Source organism: Pecten maximus, chromosome 8 (assembly GCF_902652985.1).
Source record: "Pecten maximus chromosome 8, xPecMax1.1, whole genome shotgun sequence".
Taxonomy (NCBI): Eukaryota; Metazoa; Mollusca; class Bivalvia; order Pectinida; family Pectinidae; genus Pecten; species Pecten maximus.
The window spans coordinates 13,815,802-13,837,427 of NC_047022.1; the positions used below are offsets into that span (position 1 = coordinate 13,815,802).

Below are 21,626 nucleotides of genomic sequence, written 5' to 3' on the forward strand. Positions count from 1 at the left end.
TGTAATCAATTATTATTCTATCTGCATTGAAACAATTGATATATACTTCCTCAAAATTATTAATCATGGATAGTGCTACACTCTGGACATAAAGGGTGTCAAATTCTTAAATTGTATGTCTCGTCAGGTGTCCAAATCCTTGTATAATGTCTCCTAAGTAATTCTGACATTTTTCACGTGTGTTAGATTGAAAGGCCGTATAGTGCCATTAGGTAACTAGATCTACCATACCTGGAATTTTCTATATACAATGTATATTTCAAATAGCAACCTATATCGAGACCATAAGCATCAAAACACACGAATCTGTGGTAGCTCAATACTACAGAAAAGAGCTTTTATAACTATTGAAGCTGTAGAAGACTATCTGATTTACTTATGTACGGAAGCCCTGGAGGGACCTTTTAGTTACCACTTATTTGTCATTAATCATTATTAATACTGTTTTATTATTTTGCCGGACAGCCTAATTACCACGTTTTATAATTATAAAATAAGTTACAACAACTAAGTAGTAACAAATAATAAATAAATGGTAACTTGTGTCTCTCCAGTGCTTTCATACTTATCAGTCTGAATGTTCTTGTAAATGGGAAATCTCCTCTCTGTAAGTTTGTTTGTTTGTTTTTGTTTAACGTCCTATTAACAGCCAGGGTCATTTAGGACGTGCCAGGTTTTGGAGCTGGAGGAAAGCCGGAGTACCCGGAGAAAAACCACCGGCCTAGTCAGTACCTGGCAACTGCCCAACGTAGGTTTTGAACTCGCAACCTAAAGGTGGAGGGCTAGTGTTAAAGTGTTGGGACACCTTAACCACTCGGCCACCGCGGCCCCTTCTCTGTAAGTTCAGTGGGTTGTAAAAACTGCCATAAATCCCAATTCCAATTTGGGTCCCTTCTGAGGGACCGGTTGGATCTAGAATTGGTCCCTTCTGAGGGACTGGTTGGATCTAGAATTGTTCAAAGTGTACATATGTCACGAGAGCACAATGAAGATGCGAGTCTTGATATACTTCAGTAAAACTTATTAACTTAAAACTGTCCGTCACGGGAGAGAAGTCAGTCTTAACCTCCTGAATGAATATCATTTCTCGTCCCACAGCTACGACCGACAGATGTTCTCGGTGGCAGATCTAGATGTATAACATAGGTAGCATGGCTGTAGCAGGATGTATATGGATATAGATGTGGATATCGTTTATGATCCATGGGCTTTCATACCCTGAGGCATCTCTGTACAGCGACAAGATAAAAAACACAAAACATTTCAGTAGCTATGATCCACTTTAGTATGAGCACTACTACAACTTAACAAGTGAATACTGGACACCTTCAGTAGTCAGACATTCATAAAGGTTTCTCTTTATTCATGTGAAATACAGTTATCAAATCCCATAAAACATCATTCTAAAAGAAAAGTCTGGTCCATAGGGTGTTCTGTTTGGACAGGTTTCACAGTAAGGTATTACAGAACCACATCATGACGGATGAAACCGTTGCTACACATAAGTGGTCTGGTCCTTCGTCCAATTACAGATGTGATTTAATTGCTCAACGATGAGTGAAGATTCCCACTTCTGGACAGAACATATAGGGTTTGGTACGGTTTGGGCCCCTGTAATACAAAAATAGTTCATGTAAAGTTTGGATAATACATTCAAAAGTGATGTACTAATTAATATTATCTCATACGTTTTTCATCTAGTGGTTTATTGAAAATTCCTATATACAGGTATTTGATATAAAATACCATATATTTACCAAACAATGTAAAAATTCATATACACGTACCCCTTATATACCTGGTAATTAGACTAGTTACTATGGTAAGACTCTATCCTTGGAGACCTCCTTAAGACCTAAGTTGGTGAACATCCTTTCCTGTGAGATCTCTGTGTGACCTACATACCTGGTTACCTTAGTGAACAACCTTTCCTTGTAGATCTCTGTGTGACCTACATACCTGGTTACCTTGGTGAACACCCTTTCCTTAGAGATCATACATACCTGGTAACCTTGGTGAACACCCTTTCCTTGGAGATCTGTGTGACCTACATACCTGGTTACCTTGGTGAACACCCTTTCCTTGGAGATCTCTGTGTGACCTACATACCTGGTTACCTTGGTGAACACCCTTTCCTTGGAGATCTCTGTGTGACCTACATACCTGGTTACCTTGGTGAACACCCTTTCCTTGGAGATCTCTGTGTGACCTACATACCTGGTTACCTTGGTGAACACCATTTCCTTTGAGATCTCTGTGTGACTACATACCTGGTAACCTTGGTGAACACCCTTTCCTAGGAGATCTTCATAAATCATACATACCTGGTTACCTTGGTGAACACCATTTCCTTTGAGATCTCTGTGTGACCTACATACCTGGTAACCTTGGTGAACACCCTTTCCTAGCAGATCATCATAAATCATACATACCTTGTAACCCTGGTGAACACCCTTTCCTTGGAGATCTTCATATATCATACATACCTGGTTACCCTGGTGAACACCTTTTCCTTGGAGATCTCCATTGGACCCTCACTTTCTGTATTTTGAGCCTCTGTCTCCAGATAAATATCAAAGCACATCATTAAACGTTGCATTTGATTGGATAGGATCTGGTCATGTGATTTTTCCTTCATCAATTCCTGGTAATGCAAATTGACCTCCTCTTCCATTGCCTAAAGATGAAATATCATTGATGTTTTAGTAACATCCAATTTAACATCAATATTTACATTGTGTGTTTTTAGTTCGATATGAACATACTGTAAATATTCACATATAGTGCACACTTTTTTTTCAAAATCTGACAAGCGAAAAAATCCACTGTGCACTATACGCAGGTACAAGCCGTAGGCGGTCAGATGCATGGGTGTCATGGGTGTCATGAATGTGATGCGAGATTTGTAACCGTTTCCCTCGACGGTAGGATTATGATTTAATACTTATATATATAAAGCATTCAGTAAGTAAAAATTGAACAAATAATCAAGGAAATAAGGAGTTATTTAGATGCTTATTTTCTTGAAATTGTGTACTGTATCTATCAGCAATTACATGGATTTATGTTAGTCGAACATGAGCCACACATGCAATCTCACTTTAGCAATAATGAGTAATAATGAGTAATAATATATGTATATGTATGTATATATTATGTATATTACCTGTATATGTATATTACCTGTATATGTATATTACCTGTATATGTACATTACCTGTATATGTATATTACCTGTATATGTATATTACCTGTATATGTACATTACCTGTATATGAGAGTCATTAAGTGCTGTCCTGTTTGTCTGTATATGTAGATTACCTGTATATTACCTGTATATTACCTGTATATGTACATTACCTGTATATGAGAGTCATTAAGTGCTGTCCTGTTTGTCTGCCACTGAACACCGACAACAAACCAAGGGACCACCTCTGGGTAATTGGCTGTGAGTACCACCTGGACTGTCATCTTAGCTGAAAGGAAAACAGATCTGTGAAAACAGTATTTGGAAGGAGGATCCTCACTTTGAGCTTAAACTTCTACATTGAATTAATTAGAAATTAATGAATCAATTCTTGTCTTGCAATGCTTTCCAAAGTGTTTGTGATACAAATTTTCTATTTTTAGTAACAGTGACCTTGACCTTTGACCTTCGGGCCTGAAAAGCAATCCGAAGCAAGCACTTTTGGTAAGGAAGACCTGCATGAAGTTTGAATTTAATTGAACCAAGGGAACTTGAGTTATCACATGGAAACCTCTTTGCGGACGTCCCCCCCACTGCTGCTGACATAGTTATAGGCCTATAGGTGGCCTTTTTGCAGGTGACACAAAAAAGAATCTAGCAGCCATATGTGTTTAAGTTTGATTTGTCTTAGTCTTATGCTTGGATTCTAAACCATGTAAAGCCTTAATTGTGATGAGTCAATCAGACCATCACATGAAACAGACATGGCCTCAGACACGGAACACAGGAGAATGATGGACAGATGGTCTGAAATTATGTATGACATTAATGAAGGATGCATGGAAGGACTGACAGAAAAAGATGTGAAAGGAATGGATGAAGACATGTCTTAATGTATGTATACGGAAGGACTGATAGGAAAAAATGTGAAAGAAATGGATGAAGACATGTCTTAATGTATGTATACGGAAGGACTGATAGGAAAAAATGTGAAAGAAATGGATGAAGACATGTCTTGATGTACTAGTGCACAGAAGGTCTGACAGGAAAATATTGACTGAATGCCATGGACAAAAGACAGACTGATGGATGGACAGGAAAAGAATGAAAATGTGTAAAATGATTGGACTAAAACATGTATTATATGGAAGGACTGACAGAAAAAGGTTGACTGAATGGACAATACACAAACTGAGAAAAATATATGGAAGGGCTAAAGGAAAAGGTGATGGACACGGACTCACCTGAGGACCTTTCCATGATGGCTGTAAAGTACAGATCGGACTCTCCTGCCAGACCAGCTGTGATGGCGGAGCGGGCGTGTGGCAACACACTGAAGTCCTCATATGTTGATCGCTTCCATGACACCAGGCGTGCAACAATTTTGGCAGGAAACAAGGGGAGGTAGTCCTTGTTCACTTGTATAGATCCACGCTCTGTTATACAAATTCATGTTACAATGTATAGGTATGTAACGTATATCCAATACAACTACTTGTATGATATTGAAACACAAAGGACTAAAGAAGACAATTTTCGACTTGTGCCCTGACCGGGCCTTAAACTCTGTGGCACAAAATCTAATTGCTGGAAATATATGAAGCTGCTACAACTTGCCAAATCGCTACAAAGGATGTTTCAATGTCAGAGTGATAAACAGCCAGATACCCTGACATGATCGAAGTGAGCAATTGCCTATCTAATTCTGTGATAATCTGAATCACATCTATATTCATGGATAAAAATATTGTTTATATTGATAAAAAGTGTACAATGATATATTGTGAACACAAACATTATGTTTTATTTGTAAAGTTGATTCAAGTTCGCAACAGCTGATCTAATGCAAAACTTGTTAAAGTGAAATGTTAACAATGCTGCTGCAAAAGTTAACATCATAGTCTCGCCTCTCGGATTTTTGGTCACAGGCAATACAACAAATGGAGACAATACTGACTTGTCTCTAACTCACAATCAACAACACCAAATCACCTACCAGATATAAAATTTCCATTAAATCCTGTACTATCTATTTAAATGTGACTCAAATGCAACTTTCATGATTCAAGCTCATCACACACAAATTCAAAATAACTGAATACTTTTTTCAACATTAAGGAATTAACCCGTACAAACTCAATCTTAATTGCTTCCTCTACTTCACTGTACGACTGTATATAACACATTCCTGCATAGTGCAGATAATCTCAAATCGGATATAAATTTTTTACACTCTTGGATTTTGTAACAATACTGAAGGCTTTATGTGTACTATCTTACAGAGGATAGTTGATTTTACTGAACCCTGCATATCTTTGTTATGCTTGGTACATTATAAACCCTTCCGAAAAAACCTGGTCTTTTTCTCCTTGTAATTTTTTAAGTGTCCCCATGTAAATCTACCGTATTTATTCTAATAAACGCCCTGGGGGCGTGAAATTTTTCCAAGGGGGGGCGTTAAATGGAGATCAAAATTTCAGAGTCGGTAAGTTGTGAGATATGTTGTATGTACCCATTTCACACCATGAAACATGTGTATATGTATCCAAAACATTGTAAAACTAAGTGACAAACATTTTGTGTATGAAATTGCAAGAAACATAAACTTTGTTATTTATACTTACGGTAGTTGTACATTACGTACAACATATACATTGTTTGAAACACGGGGTCGAGTGTGTTAAATTGCGTCATAAACCGGTCACGATCCAGTTTACTCTCATCACTTGTAGTTTATTATATCTGCTATCAATCACGTCGGGTTTGAAGTGAAGTTATATGAAGTAAGTTTCAAAGTGAAAGTTGTAAACTACGCCGAGCAAAAGGGAAAACATGCGGCAGCTACTGTGTTTAAGGTTGACCGGAAACGAGTGCAGGACTGGTGCCAAAACAAACAAAAACTAAAAAACATTTCTAAAACATCAAAATGCTGTAAGGGAGGAGGAAGGTCAGTAAAATTCCAAAATATTGACGTCCAGGAAGCTGAGGATGTACTGGAAAATTTAATGGTAGGTGCAGTTGAACTCGGTGAAAGTGAAAGTGAATCCACCGGAAGTGATGATGACAGCGAGGTCAGTGGCACGTATGACAGCCCGGGACATTAACGTTTGTTGATACGATATAGTGGTACTGTGTATATAGTTACTGAAACTTTGTTTTGTGGTTTGTGTTAGTTTTATGTTGGATATCCTTTAAATAATTACCTCTGGACACACGTGGATGTGCCACGGTAAGTTCTTTTTCTCGAATTGAGGAATTTTCTTTCCAAAAAAAGGGTGGGGGGGGCGTTTATTAGGGTGGGGGCGTTTATTAGAATAAATACGGTATATTTTTATTTGTATTAAGCCCTTGCTTTATCATTATGAGATAGAATTATGGTTTTGTTATTATGTCGGTATTCTCTGTTAAGTTTAGCTCGTCATTCATCTTCAGAGTGATTGGTCAGTTTTTATGCCACGAACCAATAAAAAAGCTGAGTGTTTCCCTTTAATTCTGTCATGAATGAAGAGATGATATGAAAATAGTATGCTGAACCTTAGGATTTTTGAAAAAGACATCAATAATTCAAATTGAATACCTAATGATGCCAGTTGTTGTAACAGAGATGTCCGAGACCTGATCCTCCGGCGAAGCAGTTTCACCGTCTGCTGCATGTGGGCAGAGGAGATAGAGCTCTGGGCCTTGAGGGGACTGTCATGGTCCAGGAACTGTAGACCACCCAGCCACTGAGCCCAAAGGAAAGGACGACCTAACTCAGGAATGTAGTGGGTGAAGTCTCTCAAGCTAAATTAAACGCATACAACAATTAGTCCACAGCACTGTAAGGCTAATTTAGTCATAATGTCATTACCTATGTCAAATATCATAAAACCAGGTAGGATATACAGATGGAGAGTAAATACCCGTCCTGTTTTATACCAGTAGGGGATTGTTGATGGGGAAAGTTTTATTTATGATAGAGGATATTACACCAGAAATTTTCACTTAAATCTTTAATAGTTACATATACTAAACACAAACATACCCCAGTCTGCGAAGTTCATACTGATTGGCTGGATTAGGTGTTGTGTTTCCATGGTCACCAGGGTAGATGTCATTAAGGACTGATTCTGCTGACAGTAGGTCCCTGTGAGATAAATACAAGTAATACACAGGTATGTTCATTATGATATAAACATGTGATGATATAAACAGAATTAAATAATTGTCATAATATAAATAGAATTAAATAATTGTCATGATATAAATAGAATTAAATAATTGTCATGATATAAACAGAATCAAGTCATTGTGATTTAAACAGAATTAAGTCATAATTGTGATGATATTAACAGGATTAAGTCATTTTGATGATATAAACAGAGTTAGGTTATTCTTATAACTTTTTCCTGATCTTATTTGTATATTTGCAAACCTAATTAAATTTATTGTCATAATATTAACATAATTTAGTAATTGTGACTCATTGTAATGATTTAAAGTGATTTTTACTGAAGTAATAATAAGCAGACAATGTAAAACACACTCTGATGCATGCAATATACAATTACTTTTTTCATATCTAACTCAAAACAAAGCATCATCATTGTTCAACAATCTTTGACTTTCTTGGATATGAAAAGTGGGAGAAAGACTTCCCAACATGCTATTTTAATAAATCATAAAATCATTAAAATTAAATCATTAATATTTCATTGTTGTATAAAAATAAATGGGCTTTTGTTGAGTTTTAACAAGTCTTTATAACAGTATACATAGACTTGTATTAGCTCCCATCATGGATTACCGGTGGTAGACAATAACAAGTAAAGGGAACTAACTTATTATTTTGACAACTATATCACATTCCATCTTTAAAATACTCACTACACTACGAACTGTTAAAATGGTTTGCAACCAACTGTAGGCTAATAAGAGCCTGTTAATCACATCATTATTTTTTTGCTTGCAATGTATTCATGAAACCCTGACTTGACGTCTATCATCAAAATAAAATTATAATTCTCTACTTGAATAATATCCTTTCTGTATTATTTTCAGACATTATAATAATTAATTTCAATGCCATGTTCATGATAACAGGATAATCTTGAGCTAAAAATACAATTAATTGTGCCTACCCTCCACTGATGGATGATGTGACATTGTCTGGGCTGGGCTGAAACTTGGTATCAACAGTGATAATCTCTAGTGACATTTGGTAGTGAAATGTAAGGTGAAGGCAGCCTCCGTCCCGACAACTGATTTCCATGACAACGGCAAGAGGATGGCGCTGTAAGGCACGGTTCTTTCGATCTGATACACGACTGTCACTGGTTTTCCTGCGGCGCTTCTGTAGGAATAACCAAAAACAAGAGTGACAGATGTAACAAAAATCTGTTTATATTAATATGTTTGATTCTGTATGTGTAATCAAACACATATAATTCCACAATACCTTAAAAATCAGTAAAAGTTTATATATTTGAACACTATTTTAGAGCATTTCTGTAAGAATTATCTGACAACAAGAGACTTTGTATGATTCTACAAAAGAGATCAGACTAGCTAAGAGAGTAATAGCTAGAAAGAGTAAGAAGTATCTTTTTTATGATGACTTTTCATGGCCAATAATTGGCCCACTACCCAAAAGAGGAAATTGTTCATATTTAACTCAAAATCCCAAAACCTATGGTTTACTCCTCCAAATTTCCTTCCCAATTCACAAATTTTCTTTGCAAAATGAGGTATAAATCCCCCCTCCTGAACCATAGAATTTACAGCTTTCTTAGTGTAGTATCTTGTATATTAACAACCAGAATTGTCATCAATAAAAATATACAACACATTAGTTGCACGACACAGTGAGGGCCAGTCTTACTCTCTTGGCTTTAGTCTGTATTAGCAATCTTAGCATGTTGATTCTCTACCGTTTGTACTTACAGATGCTGGCTTATCTTGTTCCTCCTGGTCACTATCACTGTCTTCATCTGTAAGCAAAAATAATTCACTAAATAAAAAAGACCAATTCATATATCAGAAAGAACCAATTCTATCCTTAACTTAACCCAACAATGACCTGGATCTGTGCAATTCTAATAGTACAATTACTCGAGCTGTATATTTCCCCTACATTTTGTGAAGGCTGCTGATGTGTGTGATGGGCAGAAGCATAAACCACCAGCTATATTGTTATATTACCAATATGCATCTGCATTATGAAAATCTTAACTTTAACATATGTATAATGAAAACAAGTCCCTTAGGACTATTCCAGTAAAACATCTACTTAACATGAAGACTCCAGGTTTGTCAAACTTGGCCTACCATAAAGGTGATTTAATCAGAACAGTTATGTTCAACTAGTTATATTTTCTCCAGCACCCACTGTGCATAGAATTTCTTTATTTCTGTATTCCTCCCATTGGATATACATTTTACTGGAATAGCCTTACCGTTTCTATAGCTCTATCAAATCCCTTAAAGGAAAATTATATATAAACAAGAGGCCCATGGGCCTTAACGGTCACCTGAGATTTTAAATATTTCAGTTAATTTAATTGACCCTATTTGGCCCCACCCATCAGCCCCTAGGGGTCAGTCAGGGCCAATATATGCATACCATTAAGCTGTCATCCCATGCTGATAATGTTAACAAAGTTAGAATGAATTACAATAGAAATCAAATAAATCATAGTCAAAAATGTGATTTCCTTATATAAACTATAGTAAAATTTACCCCTTCCCCAGGGGCAAACTTGTAACTGCAGGGTCATGAAATTCATAATTTTAGTAAAGCACTATAAGACCCTTCCATCTATGAAGAGTATTTGATTCTAACTTATTTGGAGCATTAGAAGAAGATTTTTGAAATTTCAGTCAATTTGACCCTTTTTAGCCCCGCCCCTTAGGCTCCTGGGGGGTGGGGACCATATAATTCACAATTTTGGTTGACCTTTAGCTATAGAAGCTTCCTGCCAAATTTCATTGAATTTGGTTTAGGGGTTTTGGAGAAGAAGTCGAAAATGTAAATTATTTACAGACGCACAACGGACGACAACGAACAAAGGGCGATGACCTAAAAACTTGTTTGTGCTAAATTTTCCCCTTCATTAATGATTTCACCACTGAAAGGTAGCCATACAACTATAATTGTGGTGATGATATTTTTGAAGCATACCGATCTCTGTCACTGAACTCTTTATGGACTTTGCTGCCTGTAAATCTCCCTCAATCCTCACTTCCAGGTGTTTGTCTAAAATGAAGATGATATGACATCCTAAAAATATATGTAAATACTGATAGATCCATAATGACAATACCACTTCTTAATACACACTTCTGGTCATAATACACACTTCTGGTTATAATACATACTTCTGGTCATAATACATACTTCTGGTCATAATACATACTTCTGGTTATAATACATATAACACTATAACAGTGTACATACCACATGTCTGATAAACTATGTACATACCACATGTCTGATAAACTATGTACATACCACATGTCTGATAAACTATGTACATACTACATATCTGATAAACTATGTACATACCACATGTCTGATAAACTATGTACATACCACATGTCTGATAAACTATGTACATACCACATGTCTGATAAACTATACATACCACATGTCTGATAAACTATGATAGTCTACATACCACATGTCTGATAAACTATGTACATACCACATGTCTGATAAACTATGATAGTCTACATACCACATGTCTGATAAACTATGTACATACCACATGTCTGATAAACTATGTACATACCACATGTCTGATAAACTATGTACATACCACATGTCTGATAAACTATGTACATACCACATGTCTGATAAACTATGAAAGTCTACATACCACATGTCTGATAAACTATGTACATACCACATGTCTGATAAACTATGTACATACCACATGTCTGATAAACTATGATAGTCTACATACCACATGTCTGATAAACTATGTACATACCACATGTCTGATAAACTATGTACATACCACATGTCTGATAAATTATGTACATACCACATGTCTGATAAACTTTGTACATACCACATGTCTGATAAACTATGTACATACCACATGTCTGATAAACTATGTACATACCACATGTCTGATAAACTATGTACATACCACATGTCTGATAAACTATGTACATACCACATGTCTGATAAACTATGTACATACCACATGTCTGATAAACTAAGTACATACCACATGTCTGATAAACTATGTACATACCACATGTCTGATAAACTATGTACATACCACATGTCTGATAAACTATGATAGTCTACATACCACATGTCTGATAAACTATGATAGTCTACATACCACATGTCTGATAAACTATGTACATACCACATGTCTGATAAACTATGTACATACCACATGTCTGATAAACTATGTACATACCACATGTCTGATAAACTATGTACATACAACATGTCTGATAAACTATGTACATACAACATGTCTGATAAACTATGTACATACCACATGTCTGATAAACTATAACAGTGTACATACCACATGTCTGATAAACTATGTACATACCACATGTCTGATAAACTATGTACATACCACGTCTGATAAACTATGTACATACCACATGCCTGATAAACTATGTACATACCACATGTCTGATAAACTATGTACATACCACATGTCTGATAAACTATAATAGTGTACATACCACATGTCTGATAAACTATAATAGTGTACATACCACATGTCTGATAAACTAAAATAGTGTACATATCACATGCCTGATAAACTATGTACATATCACATGTCTGATAAACTATGTACATACCACATGTCTGATAAACTATGTACATACCACATGTCTGATAAACTATAACAGTGTACATACCACATGTCTGATAAACTATGTACATACCACATGTCTGATAAACTATGTACATACCACATGTCTGATAAACTATGTACATACCACATGTCTGATAAACTATGTACATACCACATGCCTGTTTGTAGGCACTTGACTGCATATACAGGACATAGAGAGGATGTGGCAGGTGACATGCCGTCTGATGCTGCTCCCGGATCTGGTCAAATGGCATCCCCAGGTACTCCTGTACTGGCTTGGTGGACTACAATTCATACAACAGTTAATATCACAGAGTCTCAAACATAACAGTGATTGTAACCTTGTTACTCTAAAATAACACACTCAAGGCTACTCCCGTAAAATATCTATTCCACAGAAGGAATCCAGAAATAAAGAGATTCTATGCATTTTGGGCACGAGATAGTGGGTCTTATATGGAAGTACTTGAATAAAATCACTTCTTACGGTGATTCTTGTTGGCAAGTTTGGGGTACTCCCTCTGATCTAAGAGCTCAGAGCGATCATATTTAGTGTTTGTTTGGTTATACAGATGTTCTGATATGCAATGCCATATCAAGACATTTAACAGATAAACTTGTAATATGGGGGACATGAGAGAAATTTGTATGATAAAAAGTTCTGAAGTGGCATTCAGATTATAGTGTTCTATTGTACAGTAAAACTCGGATAAGTCGAAGTCGACGGGACCGATCAAAATATTCTACTTATCCGATGGTTCGACTTATCCGTGTTTGTATACGGAGACAAAACACCCGACTATCATCGTCTGTATGCATGCATAACTGGGTGCTTGATAACATAGTCGAAAATAAGTAATAAATACTAACAAAGAAATTAATTAATTGCACTTATTCCCTTATCTAATAAACAATATTGTGCACTGTTACGGATAAAAACAAAGTTCATGCGTAAAATCATCTTTGGCATAGATACGCGATTTACACACGGGAGTCGTACAATGATAGCATGGTATTCGATAAAGAAACGATACATACATTTTAAGAATATAAATGTATACAGTGTAATAATATTATTTATCTAAAAATTCATTTATATTGTTCTACAATTTAACAATATGAATTTAAACAGTTCAGGAAAATTTGATCGACCGTACGCATTCTGATTTTATATCAAAGGTGAAGGCCGCGGCCAGTGTTTATCGGCTGCATGATCATGTCTTGCCACGATCTTTTGAATAGAGTGAAAAAACATCCCGCATATCATTGTAACTATTGCATCGTCGCATGCAGAATTTAAGCATATATAAATAATCAATGACATAGAAGTATTTTTTCTGTGTATTTTTCGATGGAAGATATGTAATTTATTGTTTACTTTTTCCTTATTTCTAAACGGTAAACAAATCATACAGTATAGGCCTATTGGTTTGTACATCAAAACGTGCACATTTTATTCTTAGTAATGTATACCTGAACGTTTTACTTCACCCGTGCACCTGTATAAACAATGGGATGATGTGCGACCGACAGCCGAAACCTAACAATAGGCTCTGGTAACACCGTTACGGCTGATCGGTCACACTCGGTCAATCAGGCGAAGCCAGCATTTTACCTGAGACAGCATGATGCATCGATGTTCGACACAACAATGGAAATTTTGGTATAGTTTAGAAGGGAGGGACCACAAAATATATTCGACACAACCGCAGTATTCGATTCAACAGTGTTCGAATCATCCGTGCTTAATTTACTAAGATAAAGAAGGGAAAAAATCGGGACCGAACGAAACGTTTGACTCATCCGATGTATTCGATTCAACCGTGTTCGACACAAGTGAGTTTTACTGTACATTGTATTAAAGTTCTTCAGAGGATGTTTAAGTTCTACCTATAACATTGTATTCAGGATCAGATAAAGATATTAATGTTTTACTTGTAATTGTGTATTGAGGATAAGACATTAATATTCTACCTGTAAAATCATGTTGAGGATCAGATGTTTTGTTCTACCTGTAAAATCGTGTTGAGGATCAGATATTAATATTATAACTGTAAAATTGTGATAAGGATATCAAGGATCAGATATTATGTTCTACCTGTAATGTTGTGTTGAGGATCAGATATTATGTTCTACCTGTAAAATTGTGTTGAGGATCAGATATTATGTTCTACCTGTAAAATCATGTTGAGGATCAGATATTATGTTCTACCTGTAAAATCGTGTTGAGGATCAGATATTATGTTCTACCTGTAAAATCGTGTTGAGGATCAGATTTTATGTTCTATCTGTAATATTGTGTTGAGTTTTGGCTGTAGATTTACCTGTAATATTGTGTTGAGTTTTGGCTGTAGATTTACCTGTAATATTGTGTTGAGTTTCGGCTGTAGATTTACCTGTAATATTGTGTTGAGTTTTGGCTGTAGATTTACCTGTAATATTGTGTTGAGTTCTGGCTGTAGATTTACCTGTGATATTGTGTTGAGTTTTGGCTGTAGATTTACCTGTAATAGTGTGTTGAGTTCGGCTGTAGATTTACCTGTAATATTGTGTTGAGTTCTGGCTGTAGATTTACCTGTAATATTGTGTTGAGTTTTGGCTGTAGATTTACCTGTGATATTGTGTTGAGATTTGGCTGTAGATTTACCTGTTCTATTGTGTTGAGTTTTGGCTGTAGATTTACCTGTAATATTGTGTTGAGTTTCGGCTGTAGATTTTCTAAGTATTCCTGTTTTGTCTTTATTTCCTGTTCCAACTTCTCTTTGTTATCCTTGGCTTCCTTCAGCTTCAGGTCCAGACGCTTCCTCTGTTCTAGTTCCCAGTCAAGTCGGGCAAGTGTTTTCTGATGGCTGTCGGACTTTGTCACCTCCTATCAATGTAACAATAACCGTCCTCCAGAATATCATGAATATTACTAGTCAATTGAATCAATACGCAGAGTTCATCCCTGTCATAAGGTTGAATTTAAACCTGGAATCTATCTTTACACACATGATTTTCAAAGGAAGATAGTACATATGCTGTCCGGTTTTCATACCTAATGCACATGGTCAAAGGGAGATTATCTTGGGAGTCCTACCCAGCAAACTAGAATTCAAAGATTGCATATAATGTGCTAAATTTGAATTTCTGAGCATGCCATATGACTTACCGGGCGTGAAATATCTTTTGGTGCCTCTTGATAGAACTCATCAACTGACACAAGTTCTATTTCTTCATCTTTGGATCTAGAACAGAGAAATGAAATTTAACATTCCAATACATCATTACCTACAAACTAGTTGCCTAGAGCAGCTGGTTTTAACAGGAATTTATCATACATAAAACTCCTGAGTATAATCACATATTTGAAGCAGCTTGTGAAATAGCAGTAATCAAGACAAATTGTGATGTTTACACTCTGTGTTTGATACATACATCGCATGATCTCATTTATACTTTGACATCTGACATGTCTCAGTTAGTTGGCTTAGTATGTGTCAACAGCCAGGTGAGCTTTCTTAGTAGTAGATGGTGGCTACCTCACTGAACATCATGCAAGAGGCCTGTCATATATTATCCTGAGCAAACGTGGTTAAATGTCTTGGTCTAGGACACAGCAGCACAGGAAGGGTAAGTACAGCCACTAAACAGGGATAAGACAACACATATTGACCCCCCCCCCCCCCGCCCCAGGATTTCGTTAGTTTAATACCCTATAGACTGATCAAGATATTACAGCTCCATTATCTTATTTATTTATTTTATTAGAGAAGGTCATGAAAGAATAGTTATTACTTGAATTCCAGGCAGCGTGTGATCTCTTTCTCGAGGTGCATGGTCTCGTAAAGGAGGTTCTGTAGCTGTAGGTGATACTGGTCTATTCTCTGTTTGGTCTGAAAAACATCATCACACGATTTTTGAAGTTGTATATATAATATACATGTCTTGATAATTCATAATTACTGTATACAAATTTGCACAAAACTGATCAAATGCATTAATCAATTGAAACCAAGAATAGGCTGTTGTATATTTTATACAAAACCAAAAATTACATACTTTGTCACCCTCAAAAACTATGACCTATTTTTTCTTGTTTTGAATTAAAGTTTTGAACGTAACTTTTAGTCTTTTAAGGCATCATGATGAGGACACTGTTATTTCTTTTCTTCATTTGTTGGGTGTTGATTAGATAAATTTCTGTAGTGTGTGTGTCATTTTAGGCATTTTTGTGACAAGCAGTGTATGGTTGTCTGTGATGCAGAATCTTTAAATATAGCACCAATACTGCAAGGTACAGAACAAACACATTTGACACGTATTGGTGGTTAATTGTTGTTAAACCAAGAACTGGAATGTTATTATTAAAGTTAGTTTCCAACCCAAGCATATAGAGCTCATCTACAAAGGAATCATGATTCCAAAAGTTATAATTTGATATACAGTTAAAGTTTATGGTTACCTAATTTACCAGGGAGAAATTATATTGCATCTCAGTGAGACCCAAATGTACAGTGTTAGTACAAGCTGGCCTATCAGGTTTGGTTTATCTTTGTTTAATGTCATATTAACAGCCAAGGTCATTTAAGGACATGCCAGGTTTTGGAGGTGGAAAAAAACTTAACTACCCAGAGAAAAATCACTGGCCTACGATCAGTATCAGGCAACTGCCCCACATGGGTTTCGATTTCTTAAACAAATTTGTACAAGACATGGTGATGTTTTAGAAACTGTATGCAAATTTTCATGATAATCACTAGTGGTGTAACCATTCACCAATGCATCGCTGTATTGGATCGCAGAGTGGGGCATCAATGAATCGTCTATCCTTGATTTGTATCACGATACTTGAAAATTTGTAGTTATCTCCCTTGACCAAACGTTAGCTTACGTTTTGTATTAAACTACAAGGGTGACAAGGCCGTTCCAGCGGCCTATAAAGCTGCCTATTAGAGTTCTTTCAAATCCTAATTATCTAAATTCAAGAACGCTTTGTGGGAAACGGACAAAATGTATGTTTTTTGTAACAAATGTAGGCAAAGACTCAAATATTCTGGAAATACCACAAACACAAACATGACTACTGTAGGCGGAATACAAGATATCTGATAGTTCATCAGCTTCTCATATATCGCGATACGAATTGTACTGCTACCCACCTTGTGATACGCAGCTCTAATAATCACATGTATACAAGAAATAAATCCAATCTAGGTTTGCAGCACAAAAATGATATCCATCTGTAATCTTGTTTTTGATTCCAGATACGGGAATGAAAAAATTATGAGATAGACAAGGTGATTACAAAGTACTCAGTATAATGTATTTAGGACTATGTTAGTACGTATACATCCCTTGCTTTGTGGGAGCTAACAGTTACCTCACTGGTGGCATCTCGCACTTTCTTACACCGCACATGAGCCAAGCGATTCAGTTTTTTCAGGACCACAAACTGAAGGAGAGCATTTATCTTCTTTTCTTCGATTTCTTCAGACTGCAATAATATTAAAACAAACATGTTAACATATTAAAATAAAGATCCATCAATTAATATTCATCTATCGTAAACATTTTCAGCATCAATCAAATTTATAGATACTACAGAAAAAAAATCAAATACTAGGCATATCATATAATATGCATCAATTACATTAAGAAGGATAGAAGATCAAAATAAATTATCAAATATATGCATAATAATACACAGCAGTTGTCACGATCTAATGAATTGTTACATTGCTAGCACACTGTGATTAGATATTGTATGACATTGACACAAATAAAAAATATACGTCAAATTTTTCCTCTATGTAGACAGTAGATGTTTAGTTTTACAAATACAATTATCAAGAAATGGTAGAACTGCAAGTTAGAACTGACTTAAGCTACATTATTGGTTGATTCATTGAAAATCTGAAATCTGATTGATGAATACACATTCTCTTGATCTGCAGGGCATCCAGTTGACCATTGAGATTTAGCAATTTCAGAAGTAAAATCACTATTTCTCAGAGAATACTCTTACCAGTCTATTAGATGCCCTGATTTCGCCTGAAAATATATTCTTCTGAAATAAACACCATGTTTAGCTATGTTAATACTAACTTCTATAATAATATGAATAAGATTTGAGATATTGTCATGGGAAAAAGGATTTCATGACTAATATGTTTGAGCTACCAAAGGGGTAATGGTTATTACTTAAACAACTTGTCTGGAAATTCTATTGTTACTAATTCCGAGGGTTCATATAGGTATTGATTTCAGAGATAATCTTTCAAAGAAAAATAGATTAGTTTCATTCATGGAAGAACGCTGTCATATTTTCTTCCTGCAATAAGAACTTACATAATCTTTGCCCTTTTTTTCTTTGAGTTTCTTGATCTCGGCCATTGCTGTTCTTATTTCTTCACATGTTTTTCTGAAGGTTGTAAGGTCATTCTGTGGATTCCGGCTATCTACCTCTTCTTCCTCAGCAAAGAAAAGGCCACTCTTACTTTCCTACAGGAAAACAATCACAAGTTATTTTTCTCATAGAAATTGACAAGTTAAACAAGAGTTTGAGGATTACATATAGTCAGTCTAACAGTAACATCTAGGATTCCAGTGGCGACAGATTGGCTGGTTTTTATTGATTCATGATGAGTGGAATTGAGATTGAGAACATCCATGGGTTTGAGAGATTTGAGAGACACTTGAACTCTAATGCATCCTCTCATTACAGAGACTAGAGAGGATACACTTTGGTGTACAGGTTAGTCATAAAATGCTTTTTAAAAGTAACCACGCAAAATGGCATATTCACAATAAATCATAAAGACACATATGTTATCAACTTCATCTGTAAGCAATAATTTCAAATGTGTGTCTGTCCAATTTGTTTACAATTCAATGAACTATATACACTGCTATGTGTAATCTGTAATGGACAGACACAGTAAAGGCATGCACAGTTTAAGTGAACCTAATTTCAGAATGTCTTCAACTGTGTTTTTTTAATCACAGGTACTCGCCTCACCTGTCAATACACTCAAGATTATATATTCCATTTTGGCGTTATAAATGGCAATATATGAATAGCGATGTGGTAATATTAATTTGTGTAAGAAGAAAACAAATATATTTTTGAGGATTTTTTTGTTTGAATATATGTAGTTTACCATATATATAGCTCAGCATATGATGCCATTTTGTGTGGTAATTCTAAAAAACACTTTGTGATTTGCCTCTACGCGAATGTGTCCGAGTTTAGAGGAATTTTATCCTCTGTAATAAGAGGATGCGTTGGTGTCTCGGCGCGTCCTCTCAGATCCAAGCATGTTCCCAACCTGGTAAAAAAAGAAATTCGTCAAAACGAACGAAAACAGTTCAAACTGAAGTTTTATTTGTAATTTTGTATTAATTGTAACAAGCAAAATATGTGCGATTTTCAATAAAATATATCAAATCCAAAATTTTGATGTTTTATATAGGCGTACTCAATCTTAAATTGCAAAGAAAATTCGCAAAACCGAGACTGTCTCGACTTTCCGATGGAGTTCTCAGCCTGTGCCCTGGTCATAAGTGAAGTCGATCACACGTGTCAATGTCGATCTATATCAGAGGAAATACCTTGACCGCGGCATCACTTTTTATCCTCTTGCTATCTCCTGACGCTGCAATCGACGTGGTTTCTTTCCTTATCGTTCTTTTCCTCTTTATTTCGGTTTTCACTGGTTCGTCTTTGCTGGCCATGGCGCCGGAAGATGCCGACAAAATCGTAGTAAAGTCTCACAAACGCTTCATTGCAGCATTGCTCCATTAAGCGTTCAAATGACTAGGATTAATGTCCCTACCGTAGTCTCTCAAGCGTACGTTCCTGCAAACATTCCTAAGGCCAACTGATCAAAACCCATCTAGCATCTGTGCCTAAAATCAAGTTACTTTATAATCAGACGAACTGGTTGGTCTGCAAATAAGTAAATAAATAGTAGGAACGAAAATAAAGTGAATGGTTAAATGATTTATTTTGCGATTATTTAAAATACAATAACTGTCAGCATTTTATTAAATGTTGTTTTTACTGTAAACTGCATATCTAGTCACAGTCCTTCAAAACAGGGATATATAAATAATATAATACACTATGTCCTGGTTCAAAAGTAGTGTGTGTTTTAAAGAGTCACAAAGTAAAAGACTAATAAATAAATAAATGAATAAATAAATAAACTGAATAATAAATAAATAAATAAACTTTAATAAATAAATCGACAAATGTAATTCAAAAGCTTGCTTGTCATTTACATTATTCCTGCATCAGACCTATCGTCACCCTATACAGTGAGAGTTGTTAAGTTGATCATCAGTCTAATTTGAGTGGACAGCTCTGCAATAATAACGCCTTTTTTCAAATTCCATAGTATAACGCCCACCTGACAAATTTTCTTTTCATGAATGGATGGGTACATAAGTTCATAAGCTTTAAGTGGTTTGCCTTCTGGTTTTCGTTAGATATTTTGGATTTTGTTCCAGCCCGGAAGCTTGCAGGCTGGACATCAATCCTGTTTGGTCAGATGGTTGATCCAATACTGTTTTTTTTACTTGAGAGTTGAGACTAATTTACTTCATTCTTTAGCATAATTTCAAAAGCATTGATGTCAATTTTGTTTAGTTTCATCGGGATATGAATTTTTTTTTTTTGCAATTTGTATGAATCCGCGTACAGAAGTTTGCAAACAAAATTTGTTTCATACCCCTATGAAACTAAAAAATAATTGACATCAACGCTTATAATTAATTTTTGAAAATGATTTTCTAATTTAAAGCATGTTTTATGTACAATTTCACTGGTTTTATATGGGATTCTTTTTCTCAAATCAATACGCAACGTCAATTGTCGTATTGTGACGTCACATTTTTCGCGCCATTCTCGGAATTTCTTTCATAGAAGAATGAAAAGAATTTTTCGACCAGTCACATTTGAGTATTTACCATGAAAACAAAGAAAAATTAATTATTGTGGTATGAAAAAAAAAATCTCAACCAATCAGAAAGCCGCATTCTGCGTACAAACAATGGAAAATTAATTATTGTAGAATGAGGCCATGTCGAATTATGGTATAACACTATTGTGACGTCATCAATTTATGACGTCACACGATTGTCTCAGATTAGGTCTAGTAATAGCTGTTTGATTCTTGCTATTAGACATCTAATAAAGGAAGTATTCGTCCGTGATATTTTATTTATTTTTCATCAATCGCGAATCACTGTTGTTGGCCCGGATGGAAGCACGGGATGAGTCTTATGTGGGATGAACCGGAGTACCGGGAGAACACCCCGGCGTGCATTGGTGATCCCGTCCCTTTTAAAGTCCGATCGGGGGTCCGCACCCCGATTCCCTTGTAGGTGAAAGCCTCAGGCAAACACGTTTCCAATGTGCCATCCAACCACCTGCATCGGAAATTTGTCTCAGAAAATGGCAAAAAATATGAGTCATGAGATAGATAGTATCTGTCACTCGTGATCGTGCCGTTCACAGAATTTGTCTAACTCGTTTTCAAGATTTGTATTATATCTAACCTGTAGCTTCCAAAATTGATTTTGGATTTTCCGATCTGCTTAAAAACCAACGACATCAATAACGA

General features: G+C 35.7%; 1 protein-coding gene across 2 annotated transcripts; it reads right to left on the reverse strand.

The window, feature by feature from the left end:
* Positions 1-1,266: 1,266 nt before the first annotated feature.
* Positions 1,267-19,781, reverse strand: LOC117332544 (THO complex subunit 5 homolog). 2 transcript variants are annotated; one of them, XM_033891494.1, is made up of 17 exons: positions 19,612-19,781; positions 18,349-18,501; positions 17,381-17,494; positions 15,796-15,893; positions 15,170-15,245; positions 14,702-14,887; positions 12,170-12,302; positions 10,347-10,421; positions 9,110-9,156; positions 8,308-8,519; positions 7,212-7,313; positions 6,765-6,970; positions 4,432-4,623; positions 3,389-3,476; positions 3,269-3,296; positions 2,487-2,677; positions 1,267-1,611 (listed from the first exon to the last, which is right to left on the reverse strand). In XM_033891494.1, exons 1-17 carry the CDS (start codon positions 19,732-19,734, stop codon positions 1,548-1,550), a joined length of 2,088 nt encoding a protein of 695 aa, XP_033747385.1. In that variant the 5' UTR covers positions 19,735-19,781; the 3' UTR covers positions 1,267-1,547. The 2 variants fall into 2 exon arrangements, with proteins under 2 accessions (XP_033747385.1, XP_033747384.1); XM_033891493.1 differs by lacking the exon at positions 3,269-3,296 and having other exon boundaries at positions 3,361-3,476.
* Positions 19,782-21,626: the final 1,845 nt, after the last annotated feature.